This window comes from Lactuca sativa, chromosome 5 (assembly GCF_002870075.4).
Source record: "Lactuca sativa cultivar Salinas chromosome 5, Lsat_Salinas_v11, whole genome shotgun sequence".
Lineage (NCBI taxonomy): Eukaryota > Viridiplantae > Streptophyta > Magnoliopsida > Asterales > Asteraceae > Lactuca > Lactuca sativa.
The window spans coordinates 238,135,927-238,158,860 of record NC_056627.2 but is presented as its reverse complement, the minus strand read 5'-3'; the positions used below and the strand labels follow the sequence as shown (position 1 = coordinate 238,158,860).

The 22,934-nt window shown below is 34.7% G+C and overlaps 3 protein-coding genes across 3 annotated transcripts; 2 read left to right on the top strand and 1 right to left on the bottom strand.

Moving 5' to 3' along the window:
- The first annotated feature begins 7,450 nt into the window (after nucleotides 1-7,450).
- On the top strand, nucleotides 7,451-9,792 carry LOC111887200 (uncharacterized). Its single transcript, XM_023883354.3, has 8 exons — nucleotides 7,451-7,926; nucleotides 8,176-8,313; nucleotides 8,402-8,470; nucleotides 8,553-8,624; nucleotides 8,715-8,797; nucleotides 8,965-9,096; nucleotides 9,210-9,423; nucleotides 9,602-9,792. The coding sequence occupies exons 1-8, from the start codon at nucleotides 7,522-7,524 to the stop codon at nucleotides 9,644-9,646; spliced, it is 1,158 nt and encodes a 385-aa protein (XP_023739122.1). The 5' UTR covers nucleotides 7,451-7,521; the 3' UTR covers nucleotides 9,647-9,792.
- Nucleotides 9,793-10,269: 477 nt separating this feature from the next.
- On the bottom strand, nucleotides 10,270-12,004 carry LOC111887213 (probable histone H2A variant 3). The gene is made up of 2 exons (XM_023883369.3): nucleotides 11,757-12,004; nucleotides 10,270-10,752 (listed from the first exon to the last, which is right to left on the bottom strand). The coding sequence occupies exons 1-2, from the start codon at nucleotides 11,868-11,870 to the stop codon at nucleotides 10,456-10,458; spliced, it is 411 nt and encodes a 136-aa protein (XP_023739137.1). The 5' UTR covers nucleotides 11,871-12,004; the 3' UTR covers nucleotides 10,270-10,455.
- A 7,478-nt stretch (nucleotides 12,005-19,482) lies between these two features.
- Nucleotides 19,483-22,541, top strand: LOC111887198 (26S proteasome regulatory subunit 8 homolog A). The gene is made up of 9 exons (XM_052771528.1): nucleotides 19,483-19,817; nucleotides 20,617-20,714; nucleotides 20,791-21,015; nucleotides 21,137-21,199; nucleotides 21,289-21,452; nucleotides 21,530-21,686; nucleotides 21,760-21,858; nucleotides 21,933-22,043; nucleotides 22,151-22,541. Exons 1-9 carry the CDS (start codon nucleotides 19,616-19,618, stop codon nucleotides 22,289-22,291), a joined length of 1,260 nt encoding a protein of 419 aa, XP_052627488.1. The 5' UTR covers nucleotides 19,483-19,615; the 3' UTR covers nucleotides 22,292-22,541.
- Nucleotides 22,542-22,934: the final 393 nt, after the last annotated feature.

The following is a 22,934-nucleotide window of genomic DNA, read 5'->3' as shown; positions in this document are numbered from 1 at the left end:
CATGACCCTTAATGATCTTATCTATTTGCTTGGTACTGCTGAATCAGCAATGATTTCGAGCTTTGGTAAAGCAAATTTGATTAGTAGATCAACTTTCCAAACCTTCAGTGGACATTGACAATGGTTGCATTAGATACCCAGTAAAAACCTTCTCTTCCCAATGGAAAGGGATTTGACATAGTCAAATATGTTGACCAAATGGTAAAGAGAAAGGCTAAGTCTGAGATTGTCCCATGTACCATCCCCAAAGGGTCCATATGGTTCTATTGCCAAAAGGAAAGGGCATTGGTTGTGAAGCTGCTAAATTTACCTGAAAGATCATAACGCTGGTAAAGTCAATAAGTTTGACTCTACTTCAGGTAAAGTCCACTATCTAACTCGATTAAGTTTCTATTCTGAGATTCCTATTACATGATGTGACTGGGTCACATGTTGATGTTTTAAGAATCAAAGGAAAAGTGAAGGAAATTTAAAGAAAGAGTATGTTGAATCTGACCGCGAAGATAGATTTCTATCGCTTGATTGAAGATCGGATTCTTGAGCTACTCTTAGGAGTTATGATAGATTGCTAGGAAACATGTAATAGCATAGTTTTCATTTAAAGTTGCATTGTAAGGAAAAGTTTTCCATATTTTATAAATAAATAAAAGTTTTTTTTTACTTTATTTTATATCTCCTTGCAATGACCTTTATGAAAACTTGATGTTTGTATGTTTCTAGCAATAATGGAAATATGAATTTGATTCTTTCATTTGTGGTAGTGTCGAAATTTACCAAATAAGGAAAGATTCTCATCACCCAAGGTTTCAGTTGGATAGAAACTTGGAAATCATACAAGTTGTACAGTATGATGAATGAGAACTTTTAGCTTTGGAAAATTAAAACTAGTTCCTTGTTTACATTTATATGTGAGTCAAGTGAAGGACTAAGGGATCAAGTACACATTCTTGTGCACTGATCAAGTCCACCACAAAAGATCTATAAGACTATTCGTCATGTTATACTAAAGTTTAGTAAATATGGTTACACTTACAAGTTTAAGTGTAATTCTGATACATTGGAAAATTTTTGATGTATGGCAGAACGAATGAGAAGAATCAAATTGGGCAAAAGGATAAAAGTTTCTCAAATCTGAAAAGATGGTAGAGTACTTTAGTATCATGTTATATGATCATCTTAATGATTAAGAGACCTTATCACAATTCATCCTCTAAGTGCATTCTGATAGCTAAGAAGAGGAGTTATGAATTGTTGAAGTGGTTAAATCAAGATGATGATTCATACTTCATTCCAAAACAATTCTTAGAGTCATACTCCAAGATTGTAACTTGAGTGACATATCTTAAAGGAAGGTTTTTTAACACTAGTCAAATGTAAGAGTAAAAGTATCCTACTATTGTACATTTGAAATTGGTAAGTTGTGAGGTTTTGGATAAAACAAAGACCAACTAAGACCAATTGTCTTGATAAAGAATCCAAACTATCTCTTGAATATTTGGCAGGATAGTCTTATATGTCAAAAGGACAGTGGGAGTCTTAAAGATCCTGGAAGAATTTTGAGATCTAATCAAGAATAAAAACATGCAGTTTAACACTAGCACACGACGTGAGGTTTATAACCTATCGTGTTGACATATTTCTATTTCTATGCCCATTCCAGTTAAAGTTGGCTTTGCATATGAGTTCTGAGAGTTCTCAATTGGTTGCATAACATCTTGGAAGCAATGGTAGGCCCTTGTGCGACCATGTGGCAAGAAATTCAGATTGAGTTCAGTCCATATTTGTTTGGATTTGTCATTATCCTTGTCTTGTGACTATGGTGTTGACAATTCACGTGGATAAGAACACATACACCATAAAATCTAAGGGTCATAAGGTTTCTCTCCGATTCATGAAAATGATGGTGAGGAAACACTTCCACCAAGAAGATTTAAAGCAGATAGCAAAGGTCTAAACCATTGAGAATATGATTACGGCATCCCTTTTCATAGTTCTGAAATTGTTTAGACACACATGTGTGCTATCTAAGAAAAAGGTGAATGATTTTGATAGAGATTTATCAAAGCAATCTCGTATCAGAAATTTGAACTTTAGTAAGAAAGTTAATACAGTATTGACTTCTAGAAGTCCAGCTGTTTTCTGAGTACATGTCAAAGCTAGTGGGAGCATAAGTGTTATGCTAATAATCATCATGTTAGTGGGAGCGTCATAATTATGATAAAGGTTGCAAGTTAGCAATGTTAATTATAGAAAAACAAAAGTTTCAATTCGTGGAGTTGCAGGGGTTGAAAAGTTGTTTTACTATAATTAAGGGAGAGGAAATTATACTTTATTTCAATTCTAAAAGCTTAGATTAAGGTTTTAATCATCTTTAGTCAATGATATATATGAATTTTGTGTTGGAATGGCTCAACATAAGGAAATTCTATATATGGGGTACATATTTTCGTTCTAAAATTCGATTATGATTACGGAATCCCTTTTCATAATCTGAATTATGAGAACCTAGAAAATAGAAATATTGTAGCAAAAGGACATGTCTAGAATCATGTCTTTATGTGAGTCGTCATGAATCGTGTCCCATTTGTTTTGGGTACAAGATCGATTACATGTGCTATAATATTTGTCCTTTCTAAATTTTCCAAATGCCTGGGGCATTAAGAGGGAAAAGGTCTAGTATCGGATATGACTAAAATGATTAAGCAATTGTCGAGGACAATCTAAAGTTTACCAAAGATTGGTTGCTCAGGGACAGTTGGAAGTATAGTGTTAATTTTTGGAAGGACCATATTGACATATTCTGAAAAGAGGCAACTCTTTCTCAGAAGTGATAGTCAAAATGAGAATATGGGAATATTCCCATAGGTGGAATTTATTCAATTTGTGTAAGATTAGAAAAACTTAATGCAAAAAGTATGTTTCCATGGAGTTGATCTCCATTGGAATACTCTGTAATGTCTGTTGACAAGTCTTTGTGACTTGTACATAGTCATTACAAGAGGATCTGTGCATATAAGTTTAAAATCTAACAGATTTCGATAAATGATAGGAATTTAGAATTCTTACATTTTCGATAAGGATTTGGGAGTGTGAAATTAGAATCATTGAAATTATGTTCAATCGATATAGTTTACAAAGTAAGGATCATAGACAAACATAGAGTGCATACGTGGTGTATGGCAAAGCTATTGTTTAGAAGAACATAGTGTACATGCTGGGAGCATGGGACAACTATTGTTTTAATTCAAGTATAAAGTTGATAGTTTGAAACAGTATGCAATGAATAATGTGTAATCAATATGGTGATAAATAAAAGATGTTTTATTTATATTCATAAGTTCTAAGACCATATTGGATTCGATTATTCTTGTGTTTCACTTTGCATGTTTTGACTTCCAGAATAACTAGGTCGTTCTTCCTGATTGACTAAGTTATTCAAACCATCCACAGTCGGTCATATGTTCGAAGTAGATATGAATCAAGACTGTCATGGGTTGGCTTGTAAAGGTCTAAGATGTTGGACAAAATGGTGCTACAACACTCATGAGTACTCATAAGTTCTGAGTATTGGATTCAACTCGCGCTCATTTGAATCACTTCATGGATTTTATCACTAGTGATCATGAGACGGTAATATCTTATATTCTTCAAACCTAGATATATGAGTTGTTACTATAAGTTGGTTACACATTGATTGCATGAAAACATATTGGTAACTTGATGTTATAAAATGTGCCTTTGTGTATGATTCAACAAGTAGTAGAACAAGCCATATGAGTTGAAGTTTATCCATTCCTTTTACCTTCGGGATAAAAATGATATTTGTGGGCCCCTCGATGATTTAATGATGATACATGTGAGTGCTTGGCCAAGGCAGGACTGATTTGATCTGTTCAATCAACCAGTCATCATAAATCAGAAATCGGGAAACAACAAATGGATAGAGAGAATGATTTATAATCCATGTCTCAGTCCATATGATATCTAGAATGGAGGAATAATGATCCCTTATCTAATGGACAAGCCATTGACAAAGGTCAGAGTTCATCGACAAGGTCAAAGTTCGACAGCGGCTTTTGAGAGCTACGATTGCCAGTTGGTTCTTGAAGTCATACTCAATAATAGTTTTAGACTTATCCAAGTGGGATATTGTTGGATTAGTGTCTAAGTTCATAACTATATTTGGTATGTACTTGACCTGACTCGACATGGTCCATTTGGGTTGCATGGCATCATGCATTTGGATAGACTAAAATGAGAGAAATAACACTTAAGGTTTGGTAATATATATTATAAGTTCTAATATATTAATAAGATTATTTAATTAGTATTGATCAAGAATTAATTTGGAATTAATTAAGTGATCAAAAGGAGACTGATTAAAAATATGGGTTGATTGTGTAAATCATCCATACTTGTATGGTGGGCTAATGCTCCATGGGTTATCAAGTTGGGCTAAAACCCATAGGATGCTCCATGGATGCTCCATGGTGTTTTTGTACCCATGGATCATGGAAATGAAAGGCCATGACAATTAGGGTTTACATGGTGTAACCCTAATTGTGACACACTATATAAGCATCTTATTCTTGTCAAAATCGGCCACCATGAGAGACTATGAAGGAATGGTGAGGGCTAGCCGATTTCATGAAGTGTATCATTTCTCTCTAAGTTATTCCATGTGTATTTGATGTTGTGTGAACCATTTGAGGTGTCACAGTTAGGGCACTAGGCTCTCGATCTTCATGGAGTCAAGCTACATCAACAAGGTATGTATTTCTATCTAGTTTATTATTCAAGTATCAAAAGATTGTATACTAGTTAGGGTAATACCTTGGAATATTTATATTTGCATGTATAATAAAGAAAACATAGATCCAATGTATTTAGGGTTGCATGTACACTTAGGAGTGTTAGAATGCTTAAAACCCAACAATATATTGTCTAGGTTAAGTAACTAAAAGTCTGATATTTCCAGGATCTTATTGAACTGGTATTTGCACGTGCATTGACTTGGTATTTCCAAGTCTTAAGCTTGATTGATGCGATTCTTCATTGAGAATGAGTCTTATGTTGACTATTTCTACACATGTGGATAATAATCAAGAAATATATATGTTAATTTCGTTAGGAAATAATAATGGTGAAGTTCATGATCCTGTATGTTTCGTGATCCTGAGACTCCTTTAAGATTCGGGATCCTAGATAGGTTTCAGGATCTTGACCCCTAACACTCATCTTTCAATTAATACAAATTAATAGGGCGGGTGATCATTATCACCTCCTAAGGTTTTATGTCGGAGATCCTAGCAAGGATCAAGGGCTTTCCTTGTAAACCACTTATGCAATCATATTCGAATTTCCACACACTTTACCAACAAACACCACAGCCTCTCATTCAATTTGTGTAATATCCTCTTAGTCGATTTTTGACCAAAACAAAAGTGAAGGGCCCGATATGATCGTATCGCATCCACTAGTGTTCAACATTTATGATTTTGGGATTGTACTCTGATAACTATTCTTCCACATTTTGAAATGAATGATTAATGATTTTGGTTGATTTAAAAATAAAATTTTTCTTTTTGACCAATTTTGACTTTAGGTCAATTTGAGGGTTTTGGGATGTAGTTTAAGAATTGGTCCATGATTGTTGTATAGGTGACGTGTAGTACCAATTCTTGGATTGTGTGAGTTGTGTTGTTATTTGCTAGACTACAAGGTGAGTTTTTTCACTATACTTTATATTGCATTATGTATACTTGTGTGTAGGATGTTTGTATATTGTTGTGATCTGTTAAATTGGTAGATTTTTTATGATTACCTATATTATTGGTTATTGTATGTTTGTTTGCATATGTTGACATATTATGGTTGGTTGGGTTGAGGCGGTCTTGCCTTGTGTTGTAGGCCAAGATACACGGGCGGTCCAGTCAGACTGTAGGCCCAAAGGAGCGATCCATCTACTGTAGGCCTTGCGAGGTGGTCCAGTAGATTGTAGGCTCTGTGGAGAGGTCCAGTTGTTATAGGCCTTGTGAGGCGGTCTAGTAGATTATAGTCTTAGTAAAGCAGTCCAGGCACAATGCAGGACTTACAAAGCGGTCCAAGTAGACCGAATGCTCAGGTGTAAATGCATTGTATGTGTATTGTTTTATGATGTATTTTGGGGGAACTTACTAAGCTTTGACTTACAGATGTGGATTAAATGTTTTTCAGGTAGTTATCGGATGGCGAATACGGGACTGTACACACGCGCATCAGTTATTTCATGATTCGAGAGTCCGTAATGTTTTCCTTATACTTTAATTTTGAATTATGATTTATGAACAAATGGTTTGACTCGAAAGTAACTTCATCAAAACGGGTGTGTATGCTTTTTTAAAAATGAAAAATTTTACTATGGTTTTTGTAGGGCTGTCAAATCGGGCAGTCGTGTCGTGTTTTTATCTGACACGACACGACACGATAAGGTTTTGCATAACACGGACACGACACGACACGATGTCGTGTTTTTTTTCATTAACACAAAAACGAACCAATTAAAACACGACACGACAAAAATAATATTATATACCTATTAGTGTATTTCATTCATACTTAAAGATATATAACACGATAAAAACGACAAACACGAAAAACTCGACAACCACACGCTTAATTGTGTCAATTTCGTGTCGATTTATAAACACGAACACGACACGACACGACATCGAGTTTTTTAATCTTGGCACGAACATGACACGAACACGAATTCGAATTTTGATTTCGTCCCGATTTCGTTTCGTTTCGTGTATTTTTGTCGTGTCGTGTCATAAATTGACACCCCTAGGTTTTTGGGATGTTATGCCTCCACTTTGAACTTTGTAAAATGTTAGTTCCCTCCCTCCATTTTCAAAACTTTCGTATGTATCCCCTATAGTCTATGTTTCCACATGAATTTTTTTTTAACGTTTTCGTGATTATTTTTATGTGCCCTATGAGTTCAGTATAATATATTTTTGATTTTTGAACTTCCGTTTATTAACTTAAATAAAAACTTTACTTACTTTTATGTACATCTTGGTATAAATTTCAGTTCCTTTACGTTTCTATTCTTATTTTTTTTTTATGTACATTTTATATGTATGAATTTGATCACATATAATACATTTTCATTGGATAGCATATATTTGAGTTAGTCATACCAACAAATACAACGGTACCCAACTTTTATCACTATAATCATTAAAATTCCACCTTATAAAACGGATTTACAACTACCAACATGGATCCTTGTTATAAAGTCGTAAAGGCTGGTACCAATTTCAAAGTATATGTTTATAATCGGGTAAAGATCCAAACCCAAGTCTAAATGCCCAATACTCTTACAATTCAGTCTCCGGTTCACTCCTCCAGTCTCCATAATGACCCAGGCCCAATTGGTACATATTAATACAAGATGTACCACATGCTTCATCATTTGTACATTTCTGAGATTTTCCATTTACGTGTGTCCGGAGGGTGCGAGCCATAACAAACAGAATGACCACCGCACATCTCTCCGACACCATTATCCGGCCAATTTCCGGCCATTACGTCGCTAACCGGAGACTAAAACCACTGAAAAACTCAATTTTCTTCATCAATCATTCCAGACACAGAAGCTTAGTGTATAATAGAACTCATACTACTCGCATTAGACTGAGTTTAGTAGAACAAATCCCGCCAAAATCCTCGAAAGTCGACGTTGAACAGTTGGTGGATTTTTTGTACGAGGACCTTCCACATCTTTTCGATGATCAAGGAATTGATCGGACGGCTTATGACGAACAGGTCAAGTTTCGGGATCCGATTACGAAGCACGACAGTATAAGCGGATATTTGTTCAACATCTCGATGTTGAAGCTGGTGTTTTCCCCCGATTTTCAGCTCCATTGGGCCAAACAGGTATCTAAACACATATAAATTGAACGCAATTGCATAATTGGGCATTAATATCAGCTTTTAATTGCTAAGTACGCATTGATTCTGTAGTAAATCTGAAATAAACATCATTCTATATCAAACTTTGAACTTAGAAGAGTAATTTAAAGTGACCTCTTTGTCTCTGAACTCAGAAGAGTAATCCCAATTTTGAAAAAATGAACAATAAAATCACCAGTAGAAGTAATTAGATCTTCTCTTCTTTGTGTATAGACAGCACCTTACGAAATAACTACAAGGTGGACAATGGAAATGACATTCTCGCTCCTACCATGGAAGCCATTGTTGGTTTTTACAGGAACTTCGGTTATGGGCATCAATCCAGAAAATGGAAAGTTCTGCAGTCATGTGGTACACTCACTTTTCTCCTCTACTCTCAAACACACATCATTCTTGCAATATTTATCGCTTCATTAGCTTCTTTTCAACAACTTCACAGGACTACTGGGATTCTCTTAAGAACAATGAGTACTTCTCTATGGAAGGTCTTGTGGATTTAATAAAACAGGTATCTACATTTTTCACTGTTTATACTTTATTCATACACTCAAAGATTCAGCGTCTGTTTCTTTTTTGTTTCATCCATACAGCTTCGGATCTACAAGACTCCAGATTTGGAAACACCCAAATATCAGATACTCAAAAGAACTGCAACTTATGAGGTTTGTTGATCCTTTGAGCTAGATATTATGCTAATTCAAGAAAATATAATTTAATCCGCTTAATCACATTTACTAAAAGTGATTATCCAGGTTCGAAAATACAGCCCCTTTGTAATTGTTGAAACACAAAGCGATAAGCTAGCTGGGTCTACAGGATTCAATGATGTAGCTGGGTGAGTTTTCGGTTATTCTAGCAAGTTTTTTCCCCAAATTTACCATCTTGCCATTAACATATTTGATTTGGGTCATCAAGGTGTTCCCGTTTTGTTACTATTGAAGGGTATTTAAGACATTTCAGTCCTCACCGATGTTAATAGATTGAAATTTACACACTTTGCAGGTATATATTTGGGAAGAACTCAAGAGAGGAAAAGATAGCCATGACTACTCCAGTTTTCACTCAAGCATTTGATTCTAAAATGTCCAAAATGTCTATTCAAATTGTCATTCCATCCAATAAAGACTTGGGAAGGTAAATAAATGGTTGTTTGGTAACCTCTGAATGATTTAGAGGCTCTGAATGAAAACATGTGGGTAAATGACCATTTTACCCTTGTGTCTAACTGTTTGTTTTTCGTTCTCTAGTTTGCCGAATCCTAACAAAGAAGAAGTTGGTTTGAGGAGCGTTGAAGGAGGGTTTGCTGCTGTATTAAAGTTTAGTGGTAAACCAACAGATGATATTGTTCGTGAAAAAGAAAAATTACTGAGGTCTAGTCTTATTTCCAATGGTCTAAAACCTAAAGACGGATGTTTACTAGCAAGATACAATGATCCTGGTCGAACCAAAAGTTTTATGATGGTAAGCTCTTTTTTCGATACATTGAATAAAAACTGTTCAGTTCAGTTATTCTTCCAACAACCCTGTACTGATATATGTTTGTTGTTACATATTGGTAAAATTTGCATATTGTTTCTTTATCTGTGTTTTATAACAGTAACAACAATATGATTTCTTTTTTATGAATTTTGGAATGAAGAGGAATGAGGTTCTGATTTGGCTAGAGGAATTTTCGTTGGACTAGTGTGGTTGCCTTTACGTCTTGGAGGATTGATGTTTACAAGATTTTGTATGTTGATGAAGTTTGATGCAAATCGTATATTATGCTCACATGTAAAAACAATTCGAAAATGAATATATTGTAGCACTAGAAAAGTGATTATTTTCATATTTATTATATTCTTTTGTGATATAATTAGAAATTTTGCTTAGTTATACAAATATCATTTAAATACAGAGTAATTTTTATTGTTACGGTCTAATAAATTTCCATATATTTATCCAAATACAAAATGTGTTTCATGCAATGCTAAAACTTGGAGGATTTTCAAAGTACAACACCATAGCAAAAAAAAAAAAAAAAATACAACAGTATAATGCAAAGCAATTATCACGTCTTTCATTTTGTTGCGAATCAAAGATTGATCACAAAATTTTACAACCAATAAACAAAATTTAGATCTTCATGAATCAAGATAAATCAATTCATGGCATAAAGCTTGAAAGTGTAAAAGTTTTAGTTGCATTTATTACATGGGACAAGATTTCTAAAGCAAGTTTCAATGACAATAACAAGAAAGGTATTTCGCCTTTTCCTTGGTGGGTCACAGTTCAATGCATGACGAACACAGTAAGAACAATGCACCATTTCTAACAAGAACACAAGAGTAACCATTAACCAACAAACACAGCCTCAAAAATGGAAGCAAAATGAATTCATCATAATCCTAAAACAAATACCCCAAACCTCTTTAGATTAGACATATGATGAAAACAAAAACAGCCATTGAAACCAACTATTAACTAGAATTAATCATATCACTAACATGTGTTCTACTCTTTAGCCGATTTGTTGATGAGTGATTTGTGGATATGAGGAATGACTCCACCACCAGCAATGGTTCCTTTGATCAGAGTATCAAGTTCCTCATCACCTCGAATTGCAAGCTGTAAATGCCTTGGAGTAATACGTTTCACTTTAAGATCCTTACTTGCATTCCCAGCAAGCTCCAGAACCTCAGCAGTCAAATATTCCAAAATCGCTGCAGAGTAGACCGCTGCTGTGGCCCCCACCCTCCCGTTGGCAGTAGTCCTTTGTTTCAGTAACCGATGGATTCTCCCAACCGGAAACTGCACTTCACACATTCGCCATCACAAAACATAATAATACAGAACAGGTTGTATTGTGTCTAACGTGCATTTGACTTTGACCACAACTAATGTCAACGCAACAAAGATTGTAAAATTTTGTTCCACACAAAAATGTGGAAGAAGGCAAGACAGGGACTCGCTCACATCTCTTGTATGTGTAAAAGACATAAATGCCCTCCTCATCCACATCATCAAAAATAGCCCTAGAAAGCTTGTCGTGTTCTCCTTTGTCCAATCTTTTTTTAACAAATGCAGCCTTCGGCTGCATATGTTACATGGAATGGGACTGGAGGAGATTGGACAAGCTTTCTAGAGATATTTTCGATGATGAGGATGAAAAGGGCATTTAAGTCTTTTACACATACAAGAGATGTGAGCGAGTCCCTGTCTTGCCTTCTTCCACATTTTTGTGTGGAACAAAATTTTACAATCTTTGTTGCGTTGACATTAGTTGTGGTCAAAGTCAAATGCAGATCAAACATGAAATTTCAGATTCCACAGTTTGATTCCAGCTAAAATTCTAATAATCTTCAAGATACAGGAAAGTTATACAACAAATAACTATAAATTCATTATATTTCTATCATAATAAAGTTATTATAGCTAATACTCCTAATAGTATAATCATAAAGATAGTTCATTGTCTATACATAAACAGGTAGGTGTAAAATCTGACAACAGGACATGCATTCGTCGTTAGTAGATTATTAAATCTAATTTGTTAGGTGAGGAACAGTAGTAATCATTCATTTTCGTTGGTCCAACCATAAAAACTTTCCTGGACCCTTTATTTAGCAAAAATAGGGTTTATACACGGTGAAACAAAATTAAACAACCATATGTGAACCAAACAGCATTCATAATCACTACTTGATTACCTAAAATCTACAAATCAAGAAGCAGTTACGAACAAAAGTTGATATAAACACATAAAACATAACGTTACATCCAAAATCGCACAGATTACAGACACAAACACGCACCTGGAGACCTGCGCGAGAAGATCGAGAGGTAGGTTTCTTCTTATCCTTGTCTTTATCTTTGTTGAGGGCGGCATTCTTGCCCATAATCAAACCTTTAGCTCCTTTGCCCGACATTTTTCACTCGACGAAAAGGAAAATGGAGTTTCGGGTGTGAAATTGAAGGGAACGGAGAGGGATTTTGACGGAGGGAAGGAGGAGAAATGGCGAATCGGAAGACGGTCGAGTTGTGTTTATAGACACAAAACAAATGACAATGCTTCGGTTCCACTCTATTTCATTTAAGAAAAATTACACTTCTATCCCTATACTATAACACGTGTACAGGTTTGGTCCTCACCTTAAATATGGATAACGACTTCAAGAATTTTCAATTTTCACATTTATTCAATAAAAAAAATTTTAATGTTTGATTTCCCCGTTAATTATTTAACACTGTTCATATTTTATTCTTATGGTCGTTTACAACCGATCATAAATGTAAAATATGAGCACTTTCAAAATAAGTTATAAGTAAATCTAAGCACAAAAAAAATTGAATGTCTAATTCATGTGAACAAAATTGAAAGTCTTTTACTCTTTGAAATCATTATCCATTTTAAGAAAAATCAATAAATCTAAAAATATGGTTAACTAATAAATAAGTGCTTTTGTAAATTGTTTTCAAAACCTTTATTAGGAGTTTTTGAAAAGTCACATCCTCCATACATTTTGAAAACTATTATGACTTATTCACCTAAAATAACTATAAAATGATTATAAGTTAATCCAAACACTTAAAAATAAATAAATAAACAAAAAAACCCTTATTAACTTACATTTAATCTAAACATTTTTGAAAACTTTTTTTCATCATATAATCTAATAAACATTTTTATCAAAAATGTTTATTGATGTAACGACCCAAAAATCAAGGGTAAAATTTTCATTTTTCATTATAGTCAAAACACATATCTCTTTTAAATCCAAGCTTTCCAAAAAACATTACTACTTAAAAACATTTATCAGAGTTCATCCCAAGATCAAATATTGCGGAAAACACGGGTGTGTGCGATGCAATCAAGTCGGACCCTTCCTTTTCCAAACCAATGATGCCTGAAACCATAAACAAAACTGTAAGCATGAAGCTTAGTAAGTTCCCCAAAGCATACCCCACATAATCTCATAACCATATCAATCGTGTAAGACATGCATATCAACATATAAGGATGTCATGGAAACCCTCCAAGGTTTTACACACATAATCACATAAACTGTATCAACTACACAAGTCATGCATATAAGCATATAGGGATGCCCTAGAAACCCTCCAGGGTCTTACTTCGGGTGCCATGGGAACCCCCACATGGTCTTAGCCCAATGTCATATAAATCATACATACAAACATATAAGGATGACTTGGAAACCCTCTAATGTCTTACTTCGGGTGCCATGGGAACCCCCACATGGTCTTAGCCCAATGCCTCGGGAACCTCCCGAGGTCTTGACTAAGGATGTCATGGAAATCCTCCAAGGTCTTACACCCTAGTGCCTCGGGAACCCTCCGAGGTCTTTATTGAGGATGCCATGGAAACCCTCCAAGGTCTTACACCCAAGTGCCTCGGGAACCCCCCGAGGTCTTCCATGCAAGTATCACAAAAAAAACTAGCATATCACATACCACATAATCAACTAGCATACCACATAACACATAATGGAACGGCCTTGGTGCCTTCAACCCATTGGTATGGTGAGGAGACTCACCTCACACTGCCAAAGTCCCGTGGATAAAATTTTAGCTGCTGGTTGATAGATTTCTGAACTGTCAACATCAAAACAACACCTAATTAATAAATGGGTTCCAATACATAACCATAAGTCCATGCTTAGGGTAAAAAGATTACTTTACCCCCAACCTGGATTGATTCTAGCCCAAGGCCTAAACACGCACTCTGAAGGCCCAAAAGCCAAATAATGAACCAAGGCCCAACATATGGCCCAATTTTACAAATTGGGCAAAAACCTCTACATGATCTTACCTTAAAGCCCAACCATTTATTCTAGTTCAAACACTTGGCATTCTGATGGTCCAATATCTCATAATCATCAAGCCCCAATTATGGTCCACATATGGCCTAATTTTCCAAATTGGGCCCAATCCTATCCAATGGACCTTATCCTAATGCCCAATAATTTCCTTAGTCCATAAACATGTTCCCAATTGGCCCATGAAGGCCCACAACAACTTAGTCCATAAATGGCTCAAAAAGAACCCAAACCCAATTAGGGTTTTTCACATAAAATGACGATTAGGGTTAAGTGTTCTTACTTAACCCATCAAGGACTTAATCCATTAAGTCTATCATTCTATTAGGTAAATCATACGGTGTGGTCGGGAGTAATTCATAATTCAATTCCAATGACCCAAAACGTGGGTACCAATAATTCCAAACTAAGAAAATCCAAAATTAGGGTTTTCTAAACCCTAATTAGGGTTTCCAACCCAATCACGTGCCAATTAGTCAAATGGTTAGGTTTTTAGGTCAATTAGGGCTTCATTAGGTCAATTAGGGTTAAATAAGTCGAACATCATCCACTACCACATCGGGTAGTGCTGGTCAACACTCAACGGTGGCCACCACCTCGTGGTGGTGGTGCTTATGATTCTAGTCCAAAACATGTTCAAGCAACTCAATTAACAATCAAATCACACATAAATGCACATCGTCACCCAACACGACAGTTCATAGATAAACTTGACAAGTTCATAGATGAACTCGGCGAGTTCATGGAATCGGTTTCTTCCTGATTTTGCAGACTGATGGAGAAACTCGGCGAGTTGGGTCAACTCGAACCGTTGACTTTAACTTTGACTTTAGTCTTTGACCAACTTTGACATATAAAGAGCTTTTGGGCATTTGTGTTGTACTTAAGGAGATCTTTGATGTTTAGGGGCTAAGTAGAGTCGATATTCGGAGCCATGATCCATTCAACTACCTTTTTGCATTTGAGGTGAGTTTCCTCACCAGGTTCAGCGGGTCCAAGGCACCAAGGCCGACGCTCGTTTGGTTATGTTATTATACTTGTTATCTGTGTGACACGTGTATGTGCTTGTATATGTATGTCCTTTGGGCGGGGCCCGTTATATGAGTGTGGGTGGTGCCCGTATTTCATTCATATACGAGTGTGGGTAGGGCCTGTATCTCATTATTATCCGAGTGTGGGCGGGGACCATTATCCGAGTGTGGGAGGGGCCCGTATCTCACTATTATCTGAGTGTGGGTGGGGACCGTATATCAGTATTGCATGATATGTAGGGTATGTGGTATTTTGGGAGAACTCACAAATCTTTGTGCTTATGGTTTTCAGTTTATGTTTCAGGTACTTCTAGTTCTAAGGGGAAGAGCTCGGGATGATTGCATTGCATACACCATTGAGATTCTGTTATGATGTTTTACTCTGATTTATGGCAAATTGATACATTGGTTTTACTCAAATGTTTGGATGTTATGGGAAAATACAATTTTATCTATTATTAAATTGAAAATTTTGGGACCATATTTTTGGATGTTTCACCTCCTTTTGACGATGACTCATACATTATGTTCAGAGGTGACCCTGAACCAACCTTTCACAGTGAACGTAATCAGTGATGATGATGAGGAACCGATGACTAAATCTCAGTTCAAGCAGCTGAATGAGAAGCTTGATTCAGTTTTGGAGTATTCACATGCCTTCTCTTCCACTAAATGGGAAAATCTGGTGACAACCCATATAGCAATAGTGGAAATGCTAACATCTACTAATGCCAAAGTCCTTAAAGAATCATCAAAGGCTGCTCAAGATTTAAAAAAGAAAATATCAGAAGCTATAGAAAAAGGTCCATCAATTATAAAAATAAATCAAGGAATTTATGGCTGACTTCAGGACCTCTTCTGAAAAGATAATTGCAAACATGAACAAGGTCATAAAAAGGTTTTTGATCTTCTTTGAAAGCCGAAAAAAGAAGCTCTTTCAACTCTCCATGCAGATATTAAGCTTGACAATATTGAACCATCACTCAACAGCTCACTAAGTTACAAAATGACTTTACTACTGAAAATAAGATTATGGATGCCCTGGCTGAACAAACGCAGAAAACCAAGGTTGTGAATGAGAAGACGAAGAATGCAACCCTTAATATTGCCCAACTTGAAGAAGAGAAATCTTTGGGTAAAGGGTGCACTTCTGAAATCAATCAACGATTGTTACGAATCGTTGAAACTCGTGATTCTTTATTCACTGTCTCTGTCAGACAAAATCTCTCCGAAAAAACTCCAATATGTATTTGCAATGCTGAATCAACTGCATGGTGTTTCAAGAAGTGGGGCTTCTTCGAAACAAGGGGGAGAGGAGGAAGAAAAATTGAAAAATAAAGCTGATCGGAAGGATAATGAAGCTTCCAGATCAGGAAAAGGTAAAGACAAAGTCGATTCGGAAGAGGATATAAATGAAAATGCGAAAATGACTTAGTCGGAAAGAGCGAAAAGAAACAAAGAGCTTGACGAACTCAATACTCTCAGACGAAAACTTGACGCTGAAGAAGCTGAGATAAAAAACTCTGCATTGATTCTTGAAACTTAGAAGACTTTGTTCCCTACCTGGTCCATTGAGAGGATTCAAAACAAAGATATTGACGAACCAAATCTCTACTGGTTGGAGCTAACAACTTCTTTTGACACACATAACGAAGTAGAGTGTCAGTTGCACTTCCTTATGACTCCAATGGCATTTCTTTTCCGATGGTTTGAAAAGATTGAGAAAGCCTTAATCTAAAACAACGTTGTAAATTGGAAGTTGTTCTCTTTTTATTTGAAGTATGTCAAACCACAATATGGGTCGTGGAGTCTGAAACGAATTATGGCATTGAAGGCTGGCTTGCCTGTCCTGAAGATTTTCTGAACATCTAATTCAAAGGATTTTGAGGTGCTAATCACGTTCTTCGTGAATTCATGTTGGCTGATTTGCCATTCATGAATCCCTATGATTGGATCTCGATGTTCTATATTGTTGCGAAGGATGTAAAGAAGTATGAACCAATTTATGAACACTTGAAGTGGATGCTTAAGTGTTACATTCTTGAAAATTGCTAAAATGGATGTTGAGATAGCTTCCGTTCTGAAGAAGAGACCTATTATGAAGTCGTCTGATCAGCCAAATGACATCCAATATTTGAAAGGTGGGATCATTGGCAGAGAGCATTGGAGTATTGTATACAAGATGAAGGAAGGTGCTGAAATCAAGAACTACATGTTCTTTTTGCGAGATAAGCATTTGTACTCCACACGGGCTCTGAATTCCAGTCTCATAAGGGTAGAAGCAAATAAGTCCAACTTCGATGCTGGTATAAAATGTGTTTCGATTATGATTCGCCGGCATATATCCGTCCGGACATTCCTTCTGAAGATAATGCCCAAGATTTTTGATTATGAAAGACAACAATGAAGACCTCCTTCCGATTTGACACAAAGAGGGAGACTGTTAAGTCTAATTTAGTGTTGTGTAAAATAGTTGATTTCAGATTTATGTTTAATTCCGATTCCGAAATGGGGTCTGTCCATGTTCGGAATTGCTGTATTATTTTGTCTATATATAACGTGCATGTAACATCTAGGGTTACAACTTTTGAAGCAATTACAAAATGGTTCCGCCTCCAAGAACTGTTCTTTTGCTGTGATTAATACATTCAACTCCTTTTCAATCATTGTCGTTCCTTGTCATTGATTCATCTCATATTATAGAATTTGTCGATCTTTTATTGTTTCTCACATGATTAAATAAACGAGTGTATAAGTTTCCATCAAAAGGTACACAAAAAACCGTTAAATGTTCGGTTTGTTTATAACCATAGAAACAAATACAAATGTTTGGATGTTCACATACATGGCGTTTCATGGTGGCAAGATGCGACTCCGACGTCGTTAAAAATCCTAAGGCTGAAAAATATATACAATGGAAAATCAACCAAAATGTTACCATCCGAACCAAAAATGTTGGTAAACCAATATGTTTGGTAGTCAACGTGTGTTGGCTGGTAGTAACATACCAAATGAATGATCATGGTACAATAGTGGTATAAAATTTTCAATACTATACTAGTACCATACCAACTAATTCAATATATATATATATATATATATATATATATATATATATATATATATATATATATATATATATATATATATATATATATATATATATATATATATTATGTTTGGTGTTTGAGATTTTAAGAGTTTTGATATTAGCATTTCCCATATTAGTAAAATTAAAAATTTAAACTCATGTTGGTGTGTCCATTTCCTCCACTTTTTTAACTTTTAAACTCATGGCAACACCTAATAAAATACTTTTGGATCAAATTTTCAATTACAACAATTACAAAACTTTTATTCGCAAAACTATCGTTCACGTTTCACAATGCTTAAGAACATGAAACATCCTTATTCACAAAACCCCCTTAATATATGTCCGTATATACCTTTACTATATTGTACCAACCGAACTTATTGGTAGTCAAATAAGTTGGTACCAATTATATACTTAATACAAAAGTGATAGTAAGATTTTTATACCAACTATAATTGATACGCAGTGGCGAATCTAGAACAAAATATCACGTGGTTCCCAAATTATGTGGAGCCGATAAAAAAAATCAACAACACTTGTGAGGGGTCGGGTCGGATCGTATACGATTTAATGAAATATAATTGAAAAACCGATCAGGCACCACTAATTAAAATTTTTAAAAAACGATTAAAATGTAATTGAAAAAATCGAATGATTTAATGAAAAACAAGTTGATTATTAGTGCATTGATACTTTATTGTTTGATAAAAACTATATATTATATTTAATCCTATATATTTAACAACACAAATGCCCAATGTAACTTATTTTTTTCTCATTTTAAAATGGTTTTTTAAGACATTTAAAAAATACAAACTCAAGGTAGGTCCTTTATTTTTTCTAAGGTGATTCCTAATTTTTATAGTATATATACTAGTTTATAACCCGTGGGAACCACGGTTATAAAATTAATTAAATTTTTATAGTTAAAACTCAAAAATATTAATTAATAATTTTAAATAAATTAGTAATTAAGAGATATTTTTAGTTATATAAATTTTAATCATTGATTTAAATAAATATGTGAAATCAAATCGCTTTATAATTTGTAATAATTTTATTTTAATTTTTATTCTAATGTTATTAATTTAATGTAATTAGAGTGAAAAATTTTAAATTTGAAATTTGAAATGGAGTTGACAAGTAGCATGCATTAATTAGGAGACATAATATGGTGATATATGACAAAAGGAGAATAAAATATATATTAATTAGAAAACCTAATAGGATGACACATGTCAAAAGAAGAATAAAACTATTTATTTATTAGAATATGGATTATAAATGAAATACAAAGCTTAGGTAGGTCCTAGGACCTACCTTCGTGCTTCTTAAATACGCCCCTGGTGATACGATATATGATTTAGAAAAAAATGACCGGTATTATACCAATTTTCCTCCTAAAAAATCCCATGATGGTTATGCGAGAGTTTTTGTTAACTTTTTTGTGTTAGTTATTTTTACGACGATTATGTAAAATAATAGAACAAAAGAAAAAGAAAAGTTAAAAAAAGGGTGTAAATGGTAAATTGCAAACGTTTAAGGACCCAAAATGCCATGTTTCATCACTTAAAATGAAACGAGAAGCCTATAGAAAAGAGGCAGCAAACCCTTTTCGTGATCAACACTCTTCTGTATACCGACTACTGAAATCAAATCGCCATTGAAACAAAAATCTGCAATCTCACGAATTCTCCATCGGATAGACACGAATGGCGACAGCGGATGTAGCGATGAAACCCGCGGATGCAGGGGAGAAAGACGAGGGTTGTTCGTCGAGGCACGCGGTGAAAACAGGAGAAGGTCTGAGGCAGTATTACTTGCAGCATATCCATGATGCTCAGCTTCAGGTTCGCCAGAAGAGTCATAATCTCAATCGCCTCGAGGCTCAGCGTAACGAGCTAAATTCTCGAGGTAAATTTCTAAAATCCCTAAATTGAAGTTGCTTGAAACCCTAGATTTGTGTACTTCCAAATTTTGTTTGATGTTACTTCTGTGGGTAGGTATGTTTTTAGTGAATTAATGTTATTATGCTGTAAGTTTTGATCATGTCGGATTTGATTGTGAGTAGCTGAATGTATCCCTTAGGCTACATGATAGCAATTCCCTTACTGTTCCTCGTAATCAAGCTCTTAGTGAGAAATATAAACACCACAATCAAATGTTTTTATGTTTCTTATATCTTTATTGACTCTAGGCATACATTTCTTCGGTACTTCCTTCACTTTCAAAACTCACCATGTCGAATCATCTTTTAATATCATCAAAAAAGCAATCAAGTTCCTTTTCTATCCCTTTTCTGTTTACATTCGGAAACTTGTCAAAGTAAACATGTCGTTTCCTAGCTTCATCATATATGACAAAATAGGCTCTCATTCTTCATAGTTTGGATCCACGTTTTTTTCTTCTTTTCCTATCACAACCAACCTGTAACATCTCCTGCATTCCTATCTTTGTTCTTGGTCTTTTACATAACACCATAATTTGTATGCCTCTGGTTTCTCTTGCTTTCTGATCTTCCATTCTTGTAGTGCTCAAAACAAAACAAAAAAAGATTTGGTTGAAGTCCTTACAGTGATGGGTTTTGGTCAATTTGGCTAAAGTTTGAGTTCTTATTATTATGCTTCATGCTTGATATGTGTTTGCATGATATTCTACACTTTTTAACATATGACTGGTCTTCAATGTTATCCTTTAATGTTAAAAAATACAGTAAGGATGCTTAAGGAAGAGTTACAGCTACTTCAAGAACCTGGATCTTATGTTGGTGAAGTTGTCAAAGTAATGGGAAAATCAAAAGTTCTAGTGAAGGTCTGTGCATCTATTTATTTTTATATACCTCTATGCTCTTGGATCTAAATTTGATTTTTACTCATGTTAATTTCAGGTGCACCCAGAGGGCAAATATGTGGTTGATATCGATAAAAGCATTGACATTACTAAGATCACACCTTCAACAAGGGTTGCCCTTCGAAATGACAGTTATGTCCTTCATTTGGTTTTACCAAGCAAAGTAGATCCTCTAGTCAACCTTATGAAAGTTGAAAAAGTTCCCGATTCTACTTATGACATGATTGGTGGCCTTGACCAACAAATTAAAGAGATTAAAGAGGTTCCACATATTTCCCTTTAACCATTACATCTTTAAAATCTTATCTTTTTGATACTTCATATATCATTATTTAAATCCATAGTGTTTTTTTACTTGTCTCATTATTTAAAACAATTTTCAGGTTATTGAACTTCCAATCAAACATCCAGAGTTATTTGAAAGCTTGGGTATTGCTCAACCAAAGGTAATGCAAAACTAATTATAATATCTTTAAATTAGTGTTATTTATTGCATTTATCCCCTAAACTGACACCTGTCCCCTTTTTTTTTCAGGGAGTTCTGTTATATGGTCCACCTGGCACTGGAAAAACATTATTGGCCAGAGCTGTTGCTCATCATACTGATTGTACTTTCATTAGGGTTTCTGGTTCTGAATTAGTACAGAAATACATTGGAGAAGGTTCCAGAATGGTTAGAGAGCTTTTCGTTATGGCCAGGTTTGCACCTTCAAGTTTCATCTTTTTACATTTTCAGTCCTCCAAGTTTTTCAATTCCAACTTTTTCTTTTGTGCAGGGAACATGCTCCATCGATTATATTCATGGATGAAATTGACAGCATTGGATCTGCTCGAATGGAATCTGGAAGTGGAAATGGTGATAGTGAAGTCCAAAGAACAATGCTTGAGCTTCTCAATCAGTTGGATGGATTCGAAGCATCAAACAAGATCAAGGTAATTTTTAATATTTAAAAAAAAAGACGATATTGCCCTTATGAATGAATCTGTTGCTGATATTGATTTACAGGTTTTGATGGCTACAAACCGTATTGATATCCTTGATCAGGCTCTTCTTAGGCCTGGAAGAATTGATAGAAAGATTGAATTCCCAAATCCAAATGAAGATGTAAGTATTTATTTAATTTTAATCGATTTGTTTAGAATATTTATTTAAATTATAATTTTTATTTTTTATAACAGTCGAGAGGTGATATCTTGAAAATTCATTCAAGAAAGATGAATTTAATGCGTGGGATTGATCTGAAAAAGATTGCTGAGAAGATGAATGGTGCTTCGGGTGCAGAACTTAAGGTAAAGTTGTAATTGACTATATATATATATATATATATATATATATATATATATATATATATATATTGTAATGAATAAGAGTTATAATGACCATTTTACCCTTACAGGCGGTTTGCACAGAGGCAGGGATGTTTGCATTGAGAGAAAGGAGAGTGCATGTGACACAAGAAGATTTTGAGATGGCAGTGGCTAAAGTTATGAAGAAGGAAACTGAGAAAAACATGTCACTTCGAAAGCTATGGAAGTAAAAAATTCTTACTGTCTTTGTCTTTTTTTTTTTTTTTACACTTTTACTGTGGTGAAAATTTGAAATTTGGAATTTTACCTAATTATCTCCTCCAAAACCCTTTAGCCATTTGTCTTATCGGATTTCCTTACCTTTTAAGCTTTGAAATTTGATGCTTTTCTGCAATGTAATACAATGTATCATTTATTTTTTTTGCCGAAGTGGTAGTGTTTGCTCTCGAACATGTTTAATTTTGAATGTGTTGTTATTGACATGTTGTGTTTTTATATAATTATTCTAATGATGGGGAGAAACTTGTCATAGATAAGTTGATGATGTCGTGGGTTACTGAAAAAAATTTGATTTGTGGCTTCTAGATGGTTATAGGGTGCAAAACTATGACACTAGCTTTTGAGAGGTTTAACTTTTAGCTTTAAAAAAAAAACTCGAATTAAAAAATTATGTTTTAGCTTTTAGTTTTTTTGTTTAGAAAAAGATGAATTAAAGAAAGGTTCGAGGTTTTAACTTTTAGATTTAAAAAAAAAAAAAAAGCCTTGAATTAAAGGAAGTACAAGTACAAATCTTTTAATTTTCACAAAAATTTCAAAATCCAAAAGCTATTTCGACAAAGACGATGAAGATTATGACTATGCTCCATCAGCATA